This window comes from Pithys albifrons, chromosome 7 (genome assembly GCF_047495875.1).
Source record: "Pithys albifrons albifrons isolate INPA30051 chromosome 7, PitAlb_v1, whole genome shotgun sequence".
NCBI classification, from domain to species: domain Eukaryota; kingdom Metazoa; phylum Chordata; class Aves; order Passeriformes; family Thamnophilidae; genus Pithys; species Pithys albifrons.
The window spans coordinates 58,481,884-58,501,403 of NC_092464.1; the positions used below are offsets into that span (position 1 = coordinate 58,481,884).

At 51.5% G+C, this 19,520-nt stretch overlaps 1 protein-coding gene across 1 annotated transcript; it reads left to right on the forward strand.

The window, feature by feature from the left end:
• Positions 1–821: 821 nt before the first annotated feature.
• LOC139674687 (olfactory receptor 14C36-like) lies at positions 822–17,070 on the forward strand. The gene is made up of 5 exons (XM_071561291.1): positions 822–1,748; positions 5,412–5,501; positions 5,665–5,762; positions 14,219–14,271; positions 16,400–17,070. The coding sequence occupies exons 1-5, from the start codon at positions 822–824 to the stop codon at positions 17,068–17,070; spliced, it is 1,839 nt and encodes a 612-aa protein (XP_071417392.1).
• The last annotated feature ends 2,450 nt before the right edge of the window (positions 17,071–19,520 follow it).

The window sequence follows — 19,520 nt, forward strand, 5'->3', positions numbered from 1 at the left end:
GCACAGCATGAGGGAGGTTGCCTTATGGGGAAAACTCCTTTTCTTACAGTTTTCCCCTCTGGATTGTCTGGGTAGGAAATGAGACAGAAATTCATCTCTGAGCTGAGCAAGAGACTCTAAAACCTGTAAACTGTTGCTTTTAGAGGTGCAGAAACCAGGGACTACCACAAACCACCACACTGTGGCTCACAGGCAGCATCAGTGTTGCTTTTGCAGACTCCTCAGGGTTGCTCTGACACTGGCATCAGAGCCTGCCCAGCCAGAGCTGCCCCTGGGCAGTGCCCTGTCCTGGGAGAGCTCTGCAAGGCAGAGCTGAGCACCCAGGACTGGGATGGGCTCTAGGAGCACTGCCAGGGGCCAGCCCTGGGCACAGGGAATCAGCTGCTGGCAGGAACAGCTCCAGGCAGCAGAGCCCTGGGCAGGGATTGGGGGGAAAGTTCCCCCAAGCACCCCTGGGGGAGGGGGCATCCAGACAGCTCAGGGCATCCTTCCCTGCAGCTCTGCTGGGCACTCTGTTCTGGGCCATGAAAATGAGGATTCCTCCAGGGGAACAGAAACTTCACCAGATGTGTCTTCTGAGTCATGAGTGCAGAGGTGGAACTTTTGCATTCAAGGTGAGTTCCATCTGAATGTCCCTTTTGAATGTCAGAGCTGTAATAAAAAATTTCCATGTCAGCAGTCTGACTCCTTGGCAGAACATTTGGCAAAATTTGACTCATTGATTTTGGATAAAAATCAGACTGGTTTTGTCAGAGAGCTTTAGGCTTAATTAATCCCTGTGTTTTCCTTTTCGGAACAAACCGTCTTCTAAGAAACAACACATGTCCAACAGCAGCTCCATCAGCCAGTTCCTCCTCCTGCCATTGGCAGACACGTGGCAGCTGCAGCTCCTGCACTTGTGGCTCTTCCTGGGCATCTCCCTGGCTGCCCTCCTGGGCAACGGCCTCATCATCAGCGCCGTAGCCTGCGACCACCACCTGCACACCCCCATGCACTTCTTCCTGCTCAACCTGTCCCTCACAGACCTGGGCTCCATCTGCACCACTGTCCCCAAAGCCATGCACAACTCCCTCTGGCACACCACAACCATCTCCTACATGGGATGTGCTGCACAGGTCTTTCTGATTTTTTTCTTCCTTGGAGCAGAGTATTCTCTCCTCATCCTCATGTGCTACGACCGCTACGTTGCCATCTGCAAACCCCTGCACTACGGGACCCTCCTGGGCAGCAGAGTTTGTGCCCACATGGCAGCAGCTGCCTGGGCCAGTGGCTTTCTCAATGCTCTGCTGCACACAGCCAATACATTTTCCCTGCCCCTGTGCCAGGGAAATGCCCTGAATCAGTTTTTTTGTGAAATCCCTCAGATCCTCAAGCTCTCCTGCTCACACTCCTACCTCAGGGAACTTGGACTCATTTTGGTTAATGTCTGTTTAGGCTTTGGCTGTTTCATTTTCATAGTTTTCTCCTATGTGCAGATCTTCAGGGCTGTGCTGAGGATCCCCTCTGAGCAGGGACGGCACAAAGCCTTTTCCATGTGCCTCCCTCACCTGGCTGTGGTCTTCCTCTTTATCAGCACTTCTGTGTTTTCCTACCTGAAGCCTCCCTCCATCTTCTCCCCATCCCTGGATGTGGTGGTGTCAATTCTTTACGCAGTGATTCCGCCAGCACTGAACCCCTTTATCTATAGCCTGAGAAACCAGGAGCTAAAAGACGCCCTGAGGAAAATGATGACTGGATGCTTTTCTGCAGCAAGAACCTGCCAGTTTTCTTCTCTACAGTGTTCATATTAAAACTCATGACTGCTCAGTTTGCCTTCGTGGTCAGTGGTTGGGTTTTTTTCCTAATGTTGTGCTCAATGAAATTATTTTACTCATCCTGTCATCTAAATCACTGTCTCATTTATTAATTTAACTCTTTCAATGTTTAATTGAGTAATTGTGCTATTTTTATATTTAAACAAAATAAACTCTCTTGCAGTAGCCTTTTGTGTCTGAGGAGATCATTGGAGATCATTGGATTTTTCCTTTCAGGCACCTACTGGGCAGTTCCATGTGTGGAGAGAAGGGCAAAAGAGTCCCAGCACAGCAGCACTGCCAGGGAGCACCAGCACTGGGCCTTTGCTGACCTGCTCTCTTTCCACTTGTACACTCTCCTGCAGAGCCCCTGGGCTGGACTAAGGCCTTGGTCCTCTGCCAGCTGGGACACAGACCTGCTGCATGTCCATCCTGGGCTCACAGGCAGGGACAGGCCATGGGCACTGCTGGGACACAGCTGGGCTCCACAACAGCAGTTCCATCAGGAAAGGGCTTCTCCTTAGCTCAGGACATGCAGTCTTAGGGCTTTTTGCAAAGTCACTCTCAAGAACATGCCAAGGGATAGACTCTATAGAGGCTCCTTGTTTGGCTTGTTCTCCAGGGGCTCATTCTGATGTGATCAGGGTTCCAGTGTGACCTTCAAGGGACTCAGGTCTGTTTCAGGTTTTGCTTGTTGGTGACCAGTGAGCTTGGAGATGTCAAATCATCCTTTTTATTCTCTCAATGGCTATAGAGAAGGTGACAGAGGTGGTGGGAGGTGAATGTTTAAGTGAACCAAGTTGGGAGCTGCCAGGAGAACACAGGAGACCTTCAGGGACAGTGTGTGCCAGGGATCAGCAATAAATGGAGGCCAGTGAGCAGAGACCTGTCCAGGGTCATGATGCCCACAGATAAAACTCTAAATCTGGGTGTGAACCAGTAAACAGAGCCCTGTAACTGCAGGGGCTACAGCAGGCAAAGGGAAAAATACCTGGTGAGTTTTCTGTGCTACCCTCAGTGAAGACACTACTACTACCCATGACAACAATAGCAGTAAGTAAATAAACCCCACATGAGGTGCACAACACCATTGCTCCACTGCTCACCACTCAGTGCCCAATGCCCAGCCCAGCCCAGACACAGATCAGCCCTGCCTGACCAACCCCCCATTAACACCCTGAGCACGGCCCTGCATCAATGGGAACATCCCTTGGGCCAGTTGGGCTCAGCTGTCCTGGCCCTGCTCCCTCCCACCCCTGTGACCCTCAGGAGATCTTTGGAGGCCATGATCTCACAAACCTCTCACAGATTCCAAGTCAAAACCCAAACCCAAAGCACCTTGAAAAACCTGCAGCCCCTGAAGCTTTAAGGAGGCCCCCAAGGGCCAATCCTGACAAAGCCTCCCCAGGGACTCGCCCCAGCAGATCCTTGGAGGCCACGACTGCAGGGAGGCAAAGGCTCTGGGCAGCAGCTCAGGTGCTGAGCAAAGCCTGGCTTGGCTGGAGGCAGCAGAAAGGCCCAGCCCTGACCCCCAGCCTGGAGAAGGCACATCCTGTCCCTCACACCTTGCTCAGGGCTCTGCTGGGGGCACTGGCATGGGGGGTGATGCTGAGGGCAGGACAAGAGAAAGAGAATCAGGAGGGGAGGGGGCAGATCAAGAAGCCAGTCTTTCAACAAAGAAATTGAAACGTGTGACACAAATGAAAACAGGAAACCAAAGTTACCTGGTCCCGCAACTCATAAAAACTTTCAAACTTGTGAATAGATTCCAGCTGCCAGCCAGGTGAGTGGATTTCCATCTGGCTGCTTCCATGCTGGGATAGTGGGGCTGATAGTGAGCAGTTGCAAGGTCATGAAGGCCAAAAGCTGAGATTCCTTTGCTAGAGATTCGGAAATTGAAAGAGGAATTTGAAAAGAAGGAGAAATTTACAGTCTCTGGAGATGACTCTTCTCAAGCGTGAGGGCAAGAGATCCATTTCAGGAAGATGTTGTGAACTCCCCAGGAAAGTGGAGCTCTGGAAACAAAAGTATCCAGTACTTGAGGGAATTACCTGCGCTGGAAATCATCTATAGTGACCTAAAAAGTGAAAACACCCCTAAAGACTCAGAGGATGTTCCTTGCACAATGGGCATGAGGAGGTTCAAAGAACTCCTGGATAACGTTCCAACAGCCTGATGGCATTGTATTCCCCCCAAAGGGATACACCAGGAGATGGCACCCTCCTGGCTCTGAAATGTGGAAGAAATTCTGGGTACTTCCTCACCCCCATGGCCCAGCAGCTCAGCTCTCAGGGGCAGCCCAGGAGATCAGTCCTCTCCTGCCCCAGCCAGAGGGAAAGGGAGTCCCAAGCACAGGCCATGTGGTGATCTCTGGTTCTTTGTCCATGGCCAGAGGGAGACATGAGGAAATGGGATGGTGAACCCACCTTTGAGCTGGGAGCCCATGGAGGTGAACTGAGAGGGAAGAGAGCTGTGGAGAAGGGGTCACCCAAGAAGGATGTCCATGTAGTTGCTGCAGGGACACAAGAAGACAATCAGAAATCTCCCAGGCATAAAAGGACTAAAATCAACTCTTTTGATCCTGGTGATGGGACTTCTGGTCTGGTATCACAGAGGTCAGACAGTGAATACTCTGGCCAAGAACAGGAATAGAGGGTCCCTGCCTTTGGTCAGGAGGAGGAAAGGGATGACCAGGCACACTGCACTGTGTGGATCCGATGGCCTGGCACAGCAGATCCACAGAGGTGTAAAGCTTTAGTAGACACTGGTGCCCACTGCACACTGATGGCATCAGGGCACAGGAGTGCACAACCCTCTGGATCTCTAGAGTGGCAGGGGATGCCAGGAGCTGTCTGTGTTAGAGACTGAGGTGAGTTTAGGAGGGGGCAAGTGGGAAAAGCCCCACATTGTGTCTGGCCCAGACTGGCCTTGTTTTCTGGACACTCTGCTCAAGGTGCTCCAGGACACCCATCGCAGACCAGCCCCTCCCAATGAGCATTCCCAGCACTGGTTTGTCACCCACCTCTGAGAGGTGATTTGTTCCTTCCCAGAGGGACATCAAGAGACTGGGCCAGAAATGCAAGAGATCCCAAGTCTTTGTCCCCTCAGGCACAGCATCATCTGTGCCACCAAGGGCTGTGAGCAGACCTGCTGTGCTGAGGCTCTGGGGCCTCGTGGCCTCCTGGCACAGCCCCAGGAAGGCTGGGCACTGTCACCCCTTGTCCTGCCCTCAGCATCACGCCCCATGCCAGTGCCCCCAGCAGAGCCCTGAGCAAGGTGTGAGGGACAGGATCTGCCTTCCCCAGGCTGGGTGTCTGTAACAGTTCATTTTGGATACATGGCCAAGACAAAGACAAATACAGAGAGTAATACACTACAAATTACATCTATTATGATACCAGTTAGTGGCAATGACCAAAAAAGATCAAATCTTGAATAGTTCGTTCAAGGAATTAAAACAACTTTAAATTACTTACTATTTGTTAAAACAGATTAGCAAAAGAGAATAAAAGAACGAAAATTCTCAATACTCATAAATGATACAAAAGGATACAATATAGTTGAGATGTAGTTGATGCTGCAGCAGTTGCTCCCTATCCCCGATGCTCCCTCGAGCAGACAGACCAGCACTGCAAGGCCCGGCAGCAGCGGGATGCCATCCATACTCAGCAGGCGTCCCCGCGGAGCCAACACGGGCTGGGTGCAAGGGTGGGTGTGGCTCAGCTCCCCCACTCCTGTGTCCCTGTTTATCAGCCATCCATCATACTGCAGAGGGCCAGGACACAGTGTAAGGTGATGTCTGGGAGGCAGCCAAGCACCGCCTGTTCATTGCATAAGTGGCAACAGTCTGAACATGTCGCCTGTTCGGTAGTGGTTGTACGACTCCTGCTCACATTATGTTCATCACATCATCAACTTCCTCTCCCCACTGTACAACCTTCACCAGTGTGTTCTCATGCGTGTGGCCAGGTCAGAGAGGAAAACGGCCTTGATAATGGAGAACTTCGAGTGTTATACAGTTACTTTGTATACTACTCTGCCTAGTTTCCCAATATGTATTTCTAGTTTCTCAGGAAAAACTTTCTTACCCCTCTGTGCTCCATTGATCATCTAAATTAAACGTACCCCCCTTACAGGGTCGGGGCTGGGCCTTTCTGCTGCCTCCAGCCAAGCTAGGCTTTGCTCAGCACCTGAGCTGCTGCCCAGAGCCTTTGCCTCCCTGCAGTAGTGGCCTCAAAGGATCTGCTGTGACGAGTCCCTGGGGAGGCTTTGTCAGGAATGGCCCTTGGGGGATCCTTAAATCTTCAAGGGACTGCAGGTTTTTCAAAATACTTTGAGTTTCCCTTTTGATATGGAGTCTCTGAGAGGTTGTTCAATTGAGCCCTTCAATTATCAGCTGTAACGAGTCCCTTGAGATTCTTCATCAGTATCAACACTCAGTGGGGCTCATTAATGCTTCAAGGTACTCAAAGCTTATTGAGGTGCTTCTTTTTGACACCCAGTCTATGAGAGGTTTGTGAAATCACGGCCTGCAATGATCTGCTTTAATTAGTCCCTTGAGAGGCTTTGTTAGTAACAGCCCACAGAGAGGCTTGTTAATGTTTCAAGGGACTCAACATTTATTAAGGTACTTTCCCTTTCCTTTCGAAACTGAGTCTTTGAGAGGTTTATTCAATCAAGGCTTCCAATTATCTCCTCCTACCAGTCAGTGAAGAGCCTGTATTGGGAATGGCCCTCAGTGGGACCCATTAGTGCTTTGAGATACTTTGTGATTTTCTTCTGGCTTTGACTTATGGAAAGGTTTGTGCAATCTCCTCTCAGGACCTGAGGATCAAGGGCTCAGCACCAAATGCACCACGGGGCTTGTTAAGATAAAGCAAGTCCTAACAGATCATGGCTCTTTCTGAGTTTGTCCTCTAATCAAGGAGAGTTAATTAAGAAAGATGCCTCATACAGTTTTGGAGAAAGGATAGAAAGAGCTTCTAACAAATGTGCATTCCTATTTTAAACTATGTGGATAATTACTTTTCTTTTTAGAGAAGAGGTGATTGCAGCATTCTGTGATTGATATTGACTCAGGTACTCTCCTAAGAAGGTCTGGACTAATTGGAGAGCAATCCCTTGAGGTCTGACAGTGTGGACAACCTTGCTTCACACCTCCCCAGCCCCATCATGTCTCTCATCAGTCAACTGGGACCTGCTTTGCTCTGAGAACTGGCTGAACACAGGCAAGAGGGATTTTTCCTCTATTTTTGCAGCAATCTAAACCTCCTAAGTTTCACCATTGAAAACACACTCCTCAACTCTGTGCCAGGTCCAAAGAGCCACCTTTGGGCTTCACCTTCCCAAAGCATAACCATGCAAGAAATGTCTTAGACAGAACAGAAATGAAACAAACACAACTACAAAGCTGTCTGAAGACAGAATTAGACCAATTACTGAGGGACAGGCAAACTTTTAACTCCCTGAAGCTCAAAGCCCAAAGTTGGTCTTTGAGAGGTGTGTGAGCAACCCAAGAGTGAGGGGAAGGGAAATGCAGAGAGCACTGGCAAGTGCTGCTGTGCAGACAGGCTGCTGGGAAGGGGACTTCAGCCACAGGCAGTTCAGGCACGACAGGTAAGAAGAGGTGAAAGGTGAAGCAGATGAAATGTGCAGCCCAAAGGACAAAATGCTGACAGTGCCAAGAGGATGGGAGGGCAACAGTTCTGCCCTTGCTGTTAATGCACATCCTGAAAACATCTCAGTGTGATCCCATGGGGAAACAGGGACATTTTATGACAAGTGTTCCATTGTTCCAGCTGATCAGGTCATGCTCAGACTTTTCAACATGTGTCAAATGTCTCAGGATTTCAGGCAGCTCCTCTGTTTGACCATCCGTATCCATGTGGTTCCACAGTGTCCCAAGGTCCCTTTGACTCCATGAGGCTCCACAGTGTCACACTGGCCCCTTGATTTCATGAGTTTCCACATCTCAAGGTTCCTTCAGTTCCATGAGGTTCCTCTGTATTCACAATACCCTTTACATTCCATGACGTTCCACTGTGTCTTGGGATCCCTTTCCCTTTCCTCTGCCCTCTCCCTTGTCAATTCCCATCCCCACCATTTCCCAATCTTGCCTGCTCCCTTCCTGTTCAGGTTGTCACCTCACCTCTTGTGTCTAACAAGGATGAGGCCAACCTGCCTTCCCCTGTTGCCTGGAATTTCTGGAAAACTTTCCAAGGCACGTTCCCTGGGTAGGGTCAAGAGGAGTTCTTTACTTACAGGGTTTGAGGTGTACAGAGGATGGAAAGCACACAGAGAGATGCACACCCTGCCCCCAGTACCCAGCTTGATGCAACACCAAACAACATCTTGGTCCTTGGAATTGCTTCCCACAAAGAGCTTGCCTTCTCTGAACAGATTCCAGGCCTCATGGAGGGCAAACCCTCCTGCCACACTCTGCCCTCTGACTGTGCTCAACCCTCTCTCTGTCTCCTGCAGTGGCTGTGCAGGGCCCTCTTGCCTCCATGCTAGAAAAGCATCCCCACCCATACCAAAATGCTCATGTGTGTGTTATCGTGGCACACCAGTCAGTATCCAATTGGCCACTGACTTTGGCATTTTCACATGTTGGTGTCTGGAATAGACACCACAGTAACTGGGTATTACATTAAAGCCAGTCAGGGCATTCATTTCAGCTGGGTACAAGCTAAACAAACCTTTGGAAACCATGATGGTACCAATTTATCTCCAAGATTGCAAACAGGATGTGAGGCAGTGCTCATGGGAGAGTCCACAAAACTAATCCTTCAGCTGCAGTGTGGCAAACAAACCACTTGGTGCTTTTTAACACAGGTCTCTTCCTCTGTGAGGCTTCTGTGAGCTCACACACTGAGTAGATGACAAAACATTATAGAGACAAATTCAAGGCAGACAAATTCGATCTTACAATCTCATGAACTTTTGTGTTGACTCTCAAACTGAATTCAGGGCAGTCTTTTTCACAAGTTGCAGCAATCGGAGAGGACACAGGAATATTCCCAATGGTGTTCACAAAATGCTGCAAAACTATTGGGACAAAATATATACAAAATGTGAACACTGCAAATAATCAATATCACAAAACAATACAAGCTTTCAATTCTATTGCTGCATTATCTTCTTAGTGAATCAGCTGTAAAAGGAAAACTCAGTTCAGTGTAAGGAGGTTCACAAATAATCAAACTAACAGTAAAAATCTGGAAAGCAATGAAAGACACCTGAAATACAGTAATTAACAGTCACTGTATTGTCTGGTGTTTTGACAATATTATTAGAATTAGATTAGCCATCCATCTTTTGGGAGTCTTTTCACTTCCCTTCTGGGCTGTTTAAAAGTAAATTGACATTAAACCCCTTACAAAACAATCGTGCTTATAACCATGGCAACAAAACCTTCTTTGCCCCCCCCCTTTGCTGACTTTGGCAATAACTTTGCAGGAGAGGGAGGTAACCACAGTGACCAGGCAGTGGCACAGCCAGCCTGGTTTCTGGGCCTGTGTTGCCAGGACTGAAATGGTACCTGATTTGGACTAGAATATGTTCCAGTTGCTCTCTGAGCCTCAAGACAGAAAATGCGGGAATGTAGCTCAGGGCTGAGAAGGTGCCAGCTCCTACTTTAAATGTAAGGAACTCCATAGCTCTATAAAATCTACAGATCCATAAAATCCTAAGAGAACACCCCATTGGCTGCCCCTGACAGCAGGACCAGGGCCCTCCCCAGCCCCTGTGTTGCCCCTGCTCAGACACCCCCAGTGCTGGTTCCCTTGGGGGCCCCTCAGCATCACCCCCACACTGAGCTGCCCTGCTGGGGCCTGCAGAGCTGCCCATGGCAGCAGCTCCTCTGGGATGGCACAGCCCCTCCTCTCCATCCCTGCAGAGCTGCCCATGGCAGCAGCTCCTCTGGGATGGCACAGCCCCTCCTCTCCATCCCTGCAGAGCTGACCATGGCAGCAGCTCCTCTGGGATGGCACAGCCCCTCCTGTCCATCCCTGCAGAGCTGCCCATGGCAGCAGCTCCTCTGGGATGGCACAGCCCCTCCTGTCCATCCCTGAGCCCTGCCCCTGGCAATGGGCCCCCAGGGCTGCCCTGCCCAAAGCAGCCCCTCCAGACCAGGCCCCGAGACACAACTGGGGACACCACACATGATGCTTTTAGGAAACAGCTACAAGCTTTGCTTGACTCTTGGGAGGGGTCATTGTTTTATTCTAAGTGTTTAGAGTTACCCCCTTGGGGGCAGCATGTCCAAAAGGCCACTGTTGTGTTCCATTTGGAGGCAGAAATATTTCCCAAAGGAATCCAGGTGTCACAGACGGTGCAGTGGAAGCTGCCAAGTCACCCCAGTGTTCAGCCCTGCCCTGACTGGCACCACCACTGCCCTTTCTCACACAGCTCTGGTGAAGAAAAAGATCTCAGGGTTTAGTTTGTAAACAAGGAACCCTTGAAAAGACCAGTTTAGGACCTGCCAGCAAGGTCATTCAGGAGCAACCAGCACAGGAGTGGGCAGGAACTGTTGGCCAGAGGTCCATCTAAGAGGGGAGGGTGGATATTTTAATTTTATTTGACAGTACAGAGGCAATTTCTGGGGTGGCCTCTGGAATTTTATTCTATTTCAAGAGCACCAGCAACAGGGCTGTGTTTGAGTTCTGGGAATGAGGCCTGTATGGCCCTAACTCTCCTTGACTTATTGCTCAGGGGCTTGTGGGCATTCCAGTGTCTGCTGATCACTACACCTGAGACAGAAACACTGAGTTCACTGTCACAAATACACTGTGGGTGGCTCTGATCAAAAGAGGCAATTGCAATTTTACTGATAAAATTCAGGTGGCAACCAGTAGCCATGAGTAAAAAATGAAAAAGTAAATTTATACAGCATAAAGTTTTATTAACAAAAATCAGATCTGTTCCAGAAATGCCTTTGTGCACTGCCTGTTTTAGATGGATGTTCCTGTGGTTCCATGGGAGCCCGAAAATGCTACTCAGCCCATCATTGTCACACCTGCAGCATCAGGGGCTGCAGGAGTAAAGGGGACCCTGCAGGGAGGCTTCAGATCTGTTCCCTAAATCCCGTTCTGAAAGGAGATTGGATGAGGGAGAGCCCAGCAAATTCTCAGTGAGAGACAGGCAGCTGCCAGCAGGTCCAACCAGCACACTGGAGTTACACCATCTGATCTCTGCTGGGGGGTCCCTCTGGGCTCTGACACTGCCCCAGACCCCTCTCCCAGCCCCTCGCTGGCCCAGAGGAGCCACTGCCCGTGCTGGGATGCTCAGGGACCACTGGGCTCTTGCCAGTGGCTTCCCTGCCCAGACAAGCAGGGCTGCCTGAACTTCTCATCCATCAACACCCCAAGTCCTTCTCCTCAGGGCTGCTCTCAATCCATTCTCCACCCAGCCTGTGTTTGTGGTCCATAATCATGTGACAAACTCTAATGCATGGGAATAGAACAGACTGGGGCTAAGCCTTATCCTCCCAATCCCCAGAAGCAGAGGAAGGTTTGTATTCTGAGGAGGTTTTGTGTCAGGGACCAGAGCCGTGTCTGGGCCTGTCATGTTTGGTCTGTGGTTGTGCTTGTTGATTTGGTGTGAGAAAATTCTGCAGAGTTTGCCTGTGGAGAGCTCAGGCCTGGAGAAAGAGCCATCAGTGTGAGCTGGAAGTGCTGAGAGCTTGGGCTGTGCCCCAGGGACAATAAAGGGCAGAGCTGTTGTTGTCCCGGAGTCAGCCCTTGAGCTGCTGCAGCCTGGGCTGGTGCAATGGGCACGCAGGGGCTGGTGCTGCAGCTGGCAAAGCTGCCCTGCAGAGAGAGAGGACAGGAGGGGTGGGCTGGGCTGGGGGTGAGGAGGCCCAGCTGGGCCTGGTTTGGTGCAGGGCACGGCCTGAAGGGGCAGTGCCTGCCTGCCCTGGCGCCAGTGCCGCTGCACCTGCTGCTCCTGCCCCGCGGGCTGGGGAGATTGCAGGGCTGGGGATGTGCTGTGTGTGTGCCAAGGAACAGGATCCATTGGCCTGGGGAGATTGCAGGGCTGGGGATGTGCTGTTTGTGTGCCAAGGAACAGGATCCATTGGCCTGGGGAGACTGCAGGGCTGGGGATGTGCTGTGTGTGTGCCAAGGAACAGGATCCATTGGCCTGGGGAGATTGCAGGGCTGGGGATGTGCTGTGTGTGTGCCAAGGAACAGGATCCATTGGCCTGGGGAGATTGCAGGGCTGGGGATGTGCTGTGTGTGTGCCAAGGAACAGGATCCATTGGCCTGGGGAGATTGCAGGGCTGGGGATGTGCTGTGTGTGTGCCAAGGAACGGGATCCATTGGCCTGGGGAGATTGCAGGGCTGGGGATGTGCTGTGTGTGTGCCAAGGAACAGGATCCATTGGCCTGGGGAGATTGCAGGGCTGGAGATGTGCTGTGTGTGTGCCAAGGAACAGGATCCATCGGCTTTGCTCACCAATATATCTGCTTTGCTACCTCAGCTGTGTTTTAGTGTCTTGTATTTTGTTCTGGGAATCCTCATGAACCTGGAACATTGGGAACAACCTGGTGAGCCACATTCCCAGTGACCCACGTTGGGAACACACCTGGGGACTCACATTCCCAGTGACCCAGACTGAGAGCACACCTGGCTGGAGGACTCCACACCCTCCTGGTTCCCTGTGGGCACTTGGGTGAGTTCAGGGGGAGGAACATCCATCAGGACGCAGACCAGCATTGGGAATTCATTGGGAAGAGGGGATTTATTGACTTTACACCCCTAAAAATGTCACCTGCTCCATCCCATCATCTCTTAAGGTGCCATCAAGCCTTCTAATTCCTCCTGAAATCCCTGAATTCCACTCAAGAGTCCCTGAACGTCTCCTGAAATGCCCAGAATTTCATCCCAAATCACCCCAGTTTTACTCCAAACCCCCTAAAGATTCCACTCAAAGTTCCCTTAATTCTATCCCAAATTTCTTTTAATTCCACCAAAACATTCCCTGATTTTCACCTTATATTACACTGATTCTCCTCAAAGTTGCCTTAATTCCACCTCTAATCCCTATAAACCCATCAAAATCCTGCTGATTTTTCCTCAAATCCCCTGAATTTGATTCAAAATTTTCTTAATTCTACATAAAATTCTTCTCATATCTACCCAAATCACGAATTTTAAACCTAATCCCCTTAGTTTTACTGAAAATCCCTAATAATATTTCTCACAATTCATTTAATTTCATTTAAAATCTTCATAATTGCATTTATTTTACTGAAAATTCTATTAATTCCACCTAAAATTCCCCAAATCTTCATATTTCCAATTAAAATCTCATTTTTTCTATCTAAAATTTTCTTATTTCTTCCCAAAGTATTCCTAATTCTACCCCAAATTTCTTAGTTGCACCCCAAAATTCCTTAATCCCTCTTAGAATCCCTGGTATTCCATCCAAAATCATTAAGATTCCACTCTAATCCCCTTAATTTCACACAAGGAATATTGAATTCCATCTCAAGTTCCTTTCATTCCAGCCAACCTCTCCTAATGTCACCTTAAACCGATTTAATTCTGCACTAAAACCACTGAATTCCACCCAAAATTCCTATAATCGCACCACAAATCTCTTAACCCCACCCCAGATCCCTTCCCCACCTCACCAGCCCCCAAAGTGCCCCCAATTCCCCCCCGGCCTCTCAAGTGCCCCCTTGGAGAGCCAAATCCTGGGAAAAAGCACCACGGGAAAGGGGGGCCTGGGGGGCTTTGGAGGGATTGGGGTGGAATTGCCGTCTGGGGGGCACTTGGGACACAAAGGGAATCCCACGGGGGTCTGTGGGGGCATTTATGGGGCACTTGGGGGTACGAGAGGACACCTGGGGGGTCACTCGAGTATCCAGGGACGGAATCTGGGGGTCCAAACAGGATTTTAGGGGTCACTTGTAAGTCCTGGATGAACTTGGGGGTCACTTGGAAGTCCAGAGAGTGATTTGGGAGTCTGAGTGGGTATTGGGGGAGCACTTGGGGGTCCTGGGGCCCTTCTGGGGCAGTTTGGGGTCCGGGGGGCACTTGGGGGGCTGCAATAGGGGTGGGACCGACCCGATTGGGCGCGGGGGGGGCGGGAGTTGTAGTCCCGTCTGTGATTGGCCAGGACGGGCCGCGGTGCATGACGGGAGATGTAGTACGGGACAGGCTCAAAATGGCGCGGGAGTCCGTGGCCCGTCACCGCCCGCTGCATTCCTGAGCGCTGATTGGCTGCAGGTGGTGATGGGCAGGCACAGTGCCCAATCAGAGGCGGCGCAGACGGAGGGCGGGACTCGACGGCGCTGCCGGGAGAGATGAGCAATGGCGGCGCCATAGGGAGGTTCGCAAGATAATTGGAAACATTTAGGAAACAATCGGGGACTCGGGGCGGGCTTTGGGGATCCCTCACGACCCACCCACCCCCCACAGACCCCCCCGGGACCCCCCCGGGGCCGTGTTGGCCGTGACGGTGAAGGAGCCGGGTAAGCCCCTCCCACTACCCCGGGATCCGCTTCGGGACCCCCCAAGATCACCCCAAAAAATCCCTGAGACCCCCAAACCGCCCACCTGGGACCTCCCAAACTGCCTCGGCCCCCCAGGATGCCCCAAATCCCATCCTGAATGCTCTGGAGCATTTGAAACACTTCGGGCCCCCCCAAACACCTCAGAGACCCCCTAAACCCCCTCCTAGACCCCCCCAAACCTCTTTCAGAGCGTCTAAACTGCCCAGAACCCACCGAACTACCCTCAGGCTATCCTGTATTTCCTCCCAGACCCCCCCAAACCACCGCAGGACCCGCCAAAATCCCTTTCTGAAGCAACCGGACCTGCCAAATTCCCTCAACCTCCCCCCAGACCCCCACCCAGACCTCTCCAAATTGCCCCAAGACTCCCAAACTACCTCAAACCCCTCCTAAATTCTCTCCCAGTCTCTCCAAACTGCCCCAAGGCCCTCAAACTACTTCCAGAACTCCCCAAACTAGGCCAGGATCCCCCTAAACCCCCTCCCAGAACCCCCATACTGCTCCCAGATCCCCCAAAACCATCTCTGGGTCCCCAAAACCTTTCCCAGAACCCCCACACTGCCCTCAGACCCCCCTCATACCACCCCAGGACCCCCCAAACCCTTCCCTGGCCCTCCAAAGTACTTCTGGATCTCCAAACTGCCGTCAGACCCTAAAACAACCCTAGGACTCCCCTAAACTGTCCCAGGACCCCCAAACTGCCCCAAGAGGCCCCTAAAACACCTCAGGAGCCCCAAACTGGGATCTGGAAGTGAAGCTGAAACAGAGAGAACTGAAGCTGAGTGAGACACGTGGGCAGCCCGAAAAAACTGGAAAATGGGGTTTATTTGTTGTTTTTTTCTGCAAGATCAAAGGGGGAAATTGGGGATGATGCTTTTGGAAAAGGGAACGGTGTGAGCGAGTGAGGAGCAACCTCAGTGTGGGGAACAAAGGGAGTCATCCCCAAAGGGCCTTTGCTTGGGGAGCATCCCTGGATGCTGGAAAATCCTGGGATCCTCCCATTCCCCCAAATGGAGGTGCCTGGCACAGATCCCCTAAAACCCCAAACCATCAAGATTTGGCCAAAACCCCCTCCAAAATATGCAGATTAAGACCAAAGGAATTCAAAGCACCAAAATTCACCTCCAAATTTGCTCTCTCTGATCTCTCCACTTTGGGGTTCTGCGGGTCCCTCCTGTCCAGGCTGTTGGGGGTGCCTTGTGTTTTGGGGGCCCCTCTCTGGGGTTCTGCCTTTTCCAGGCTGCTGGAGATCCTGGGAATGCCAGGGGTCCCCACTCCGTGATGTGACCCCTTTGGGGTTCTGGGATTCCCCCTCTCCAGGGTCCCAATTAGGGATGCCGAGGGTGCCAGAGGTCCCCTATGCCCTGACTCTCTGCTCACGGTGCTCGGGAATCCTCCTGGGATCCCAAAAAGGAGACCCCAGAAATGGGGCACCCTCAGGACCCCTGGCATGCTGGGGAGGGCGGACCCCTATCCCCAAACTGGGGGACCCCAGAGAAGAGGGACCCCAAGAATCCCAAAGTGGGGAGAGCAGAGAGGAGGGACCCCTTTGATTCCCAGGACCCCCGGCAGCCTGGAGAGGGCAGGGACCCCAGAGAGGGGGAACCCTCAATTGACGTGGGACCCCCAGCGGCCAAGACAGGGGAGACCCCCAGAACCCCAAAGTAAAGAGACCAGAGAGAAGAAACTCCTGAGAGAGGTTTTTTTATTACTTAATCTTACTGTTTTCGAGGGTTTTAAGGGCACAAGATGCCTGGTGAATTCCAGAGATGGACTTGGGCAGGAGGATCCCCCAACCTTATTTTTGCCCCCAAACCAGGATTTCTCCTTCCCAAAGCTTGTCAGGATGGAGGAGGAGGCTGGGAGGAAGAGGAAGGTGCCCCGGAACCCCCAGGCAGGTGAGGAGGAAGTCAGTGCCCCTTTGCCCCTCCCTTGTGCTGCATCTTCCAGCCCAGCATGGCCCCGGCTGCAGGACAACCCCGCTGCCGACGCCGTCCTGCCGGGGCCGGGTTTGGGGGGATATCCTTGGCCTTCCTTGTGGGCCGGAGGCAAATGCCCTGCCTGTCCTTGTTCCTTCCTGCCCCAGGCCCCGAGCTGAGCACGGAGAGCACGGAGGACAAATCCCCCCGGCAGAACCTGCTGGCAGAGGCTGTTTTGAATGGCTCCACAGACCAGGAAGTCACCGGGAAGGAAAATCCACGGAGATCTGCCAGGAGGAGAGTCTCCAAAACTAGACCTGGGTGCTCTGAGGAGTTAAAACCAACCCAGTGCCCCGAAGGTGGCCGTGGCTTGAGCAGGTGCTCTGACCTGGTGATGGAGCAGCAACTTCACTCAAGGGAGAAGCGGTACAAGTGCTTGGAATGTGGGAAGAGCTTCAGCTTCAGCTCCCACCTGATCCGCCACCAAATGATCCACAGTGGGGAATGGGCCTACACATGTGGGGAATGTGGGAAGGGCTGCAGCTGCAGATCTGAGCTGATCCGCCATGAAAGGATCCACACTGGGGAACGGCCCTACAAGTATTCTGAGTGTGGGAAGAGGTTTCAGACCAGCTCAGTTCTCCTCAAGCATCACCGCACACACACAGACGAGAGGCCCTTCTGCTGCACTGATTGCGGGAAGAGATTCAGACACAACTCCTACCTCGTCACACACCGGCGCACCCACACCGGGGAGAGGCCTTACAAGTGTGACGAGTGTGGGAAGAGCTTCACTGACAGCTCTACCTTGACCAAACACCAACGAACCCACCAATAAGGGAAGCCCTCAGAGTGCCCCAACTGCGGGAAGAGCTTTGTCTGCTGCTCCAGCTCCATCACCCATTGGAGTACCAATGTTGAATGATCTACAGTGACCCACATTGAGCACAGACCTGCTAACCCATGTTGGGTAAAGACCTGGTGACCCACTGTCCTAGTTCAGCAGGAGGGACCAGCTAACCCTGTGTGGGGGTGATCAAAGCTGTGTATTCTACCCCCTCTATTCATTCCCCAAGGTCAATGGGCCATTAGCAGCAGCTGCCCAGGGAGCACTTCACACCCAGCCTGAGGGGGGCGGAGCTGCTAATGGGCCATCAACAGCTCAACACCCCCTGGCTCCCAGAGTTAATCACCCATTGTGTGAGTCCCCGCCCAGGGGGAGGGACTGAGAGCTCCCTGAGGGTACATAAGGGGTGGGTAAGAAGACCTCGGGAACCTCTCGTCGGATCCAGAGCAGCAGCAGGACCTTGACAGGAGGAGATCCCCGCTCTCGCCCAGACCACGGCCCTCGCCTGCACCAACAGGTTTTTCTTTTCCTTTTGCTCTGGACTTGGGGGAACCACAGGGGTCTCAGCACAAGGGCAAACAAACCCCCTTGGGTTTGTGCCCCAGGACACTGGGTTATACTGCTGGGGTTTTGTGAGTTGAAAGCAATTTCCCTTGTGTGTCAGTGTTGCTATTGTAATATTATTATTAAATTTTAGGTCTGACTTATAATCTTTCTCGTGGTGAGTTCATTTCCCCTGCTGGTTCACCTTTAAACCAGCACATCTTTTTGGCGCCCAACGTGGGGCCACGAGAGAGAAGTCAGAATTACAATTTCATTTTGTGTATTTGGATACAGAAACTCCCTGACTACCATGTTGCTTGATGTATTCATGTGGATGGTGTATCTGGGCCTGTTCATATTTCGACACATGGGGAACCATGTGCCTATTTTGATGCTCTCCTTAATACCAGGGAGAAGGATCAAAATTGCTTTATTAATATACTATGTTTATGTTGTCATAACATCAGAAGCAATGAATTTCATTGTGAATGTATATTCAGTCTGGTGTGCCTGTCCTGGTTTGGGTAGTTACCTCTGGGGTCTCATTAAAAATAGCACCCAGACTGTGGGGAAAACAGGCGGAGATGGTTACTTCCACCTTTTCACCTCTGCTACAACAATCATTGAAAATATTGAGCTTCCTTTTGATGTTAGGGACAGCATAATCCTGCTGTTAGTGTTGCTTTGTCTCCTCTGTACTGTATACACCATGTATAGGGTCAGAACTGGGCTCTCTAAGGAGACTTGCTGGAGGCCTGCCCTGGGAGCGGATGATGTTGAGTGGCACGGGAAGTGGGAAGATATGGGCCAGTATTTGGAGACCTTCTCTCCTCAAATGATCTGGAAATTCACCCCAGAACAACTGCAGGACCCTGCCAAAATGCTAAGCTATGTGAAAGGAAGATGCTCTGGTAGTCCCAGAGATGTGCAGCTCACAACAACCTGCTGGGCCCTGGCCACTGCCTACCGCACACTGCTTGGTGTGGTACAGCATCATCAGGAGGAGGAGAAAAGGAGCAAATCCACAGGCACCATGTCCACCCAAACCACGGCTGAGCCAGAGAGGAAGAGAGATACATCAACCAGCGCCATGTCCACCCAAACCATGGCGGAGCCAGAAGGACAACAGAAACCAATAGCAGTTGCGCCTGTCCAGAAAAGAAAATCAAAGACCAAATCAGTTCGTATAGTGAATGACGAGGAAGAGTCAGGACCTTCATCTCAAGCAGAAGAAATGGAGCCATAAATAATCACCCGGTCCCTATCCCTGGGAGAGCTGCGTGAGCTCCGGAGAGAGTTCACACGACAGGCAAATGAGTCCATCTTGACCTGGCTACTTCGAATCTGGGATGCTGCAGCCAATGACACAATTCTAGATGGGAGTGAGGCAAGGCAGCTGGGATCCCTTTCTCGAGATGTTGTCATTGATCAGGGCATTGGAAAGAGACAGGAAACTCTCAGCCTCTGGCGGCGACTGTTGTCAAGCGTGAGGGAGAGATATCTTTGTAAGGAGGACCTCCACGTACAGCAAGGACAGGGGAACACGATGGAACAAGGTATCCGGTGCTTAAGGGAATTAGCCGTACTGGAGATAATCTTTTCAGAGGATGAGAGATTCCCTAAAAGTCCAGATGGTGTCCAGTGCACATCCCAGATGTGGTTAAAATTTGCACGACTTGGGCCAGAAATGTATTCTCGCTACCTTGCAACATTGCAGTGGAGAGAGGGAGAAGACAAGGTGGGTGCACTGGTCAGCAAACTCAGGATTTATGAAGACACTGTCACTGCTCCATTACGAGCCCATGTCTCAGCTGTGGAAACAAAACTGGCTGAACTGGAAGAGAAGAGTAAGGAAGGACTCTTTCATATCTCTCCAGAACAAACGAGAGTCTCTGCCA

Bases quoted from the DNA above. Each gene is read 5' to 3' on its own strand.
- LOC139674687 (XM_071561291.1), top strand. From the start codon at position 822: ATGTCCAACAGCAGCTCCATCAGCCAGTTCCTCCTCCTGCCATTGGCA. The intron at 5,502-5,664 runs GTGGGTGTGGCT...CCTGTTCGGTAG, and splicing joins AACACGGGCTGGGTGCAAGG to TGGTTGTACGACTCCTGCTC. The intron at 5,763-14,218 runs GTCAGAGAGGAA...CACCCCCCACAG, and splicing joins GTTCTCATGCGTGTGGCCAG to ACCCCCCCGGGACCCCCCCG.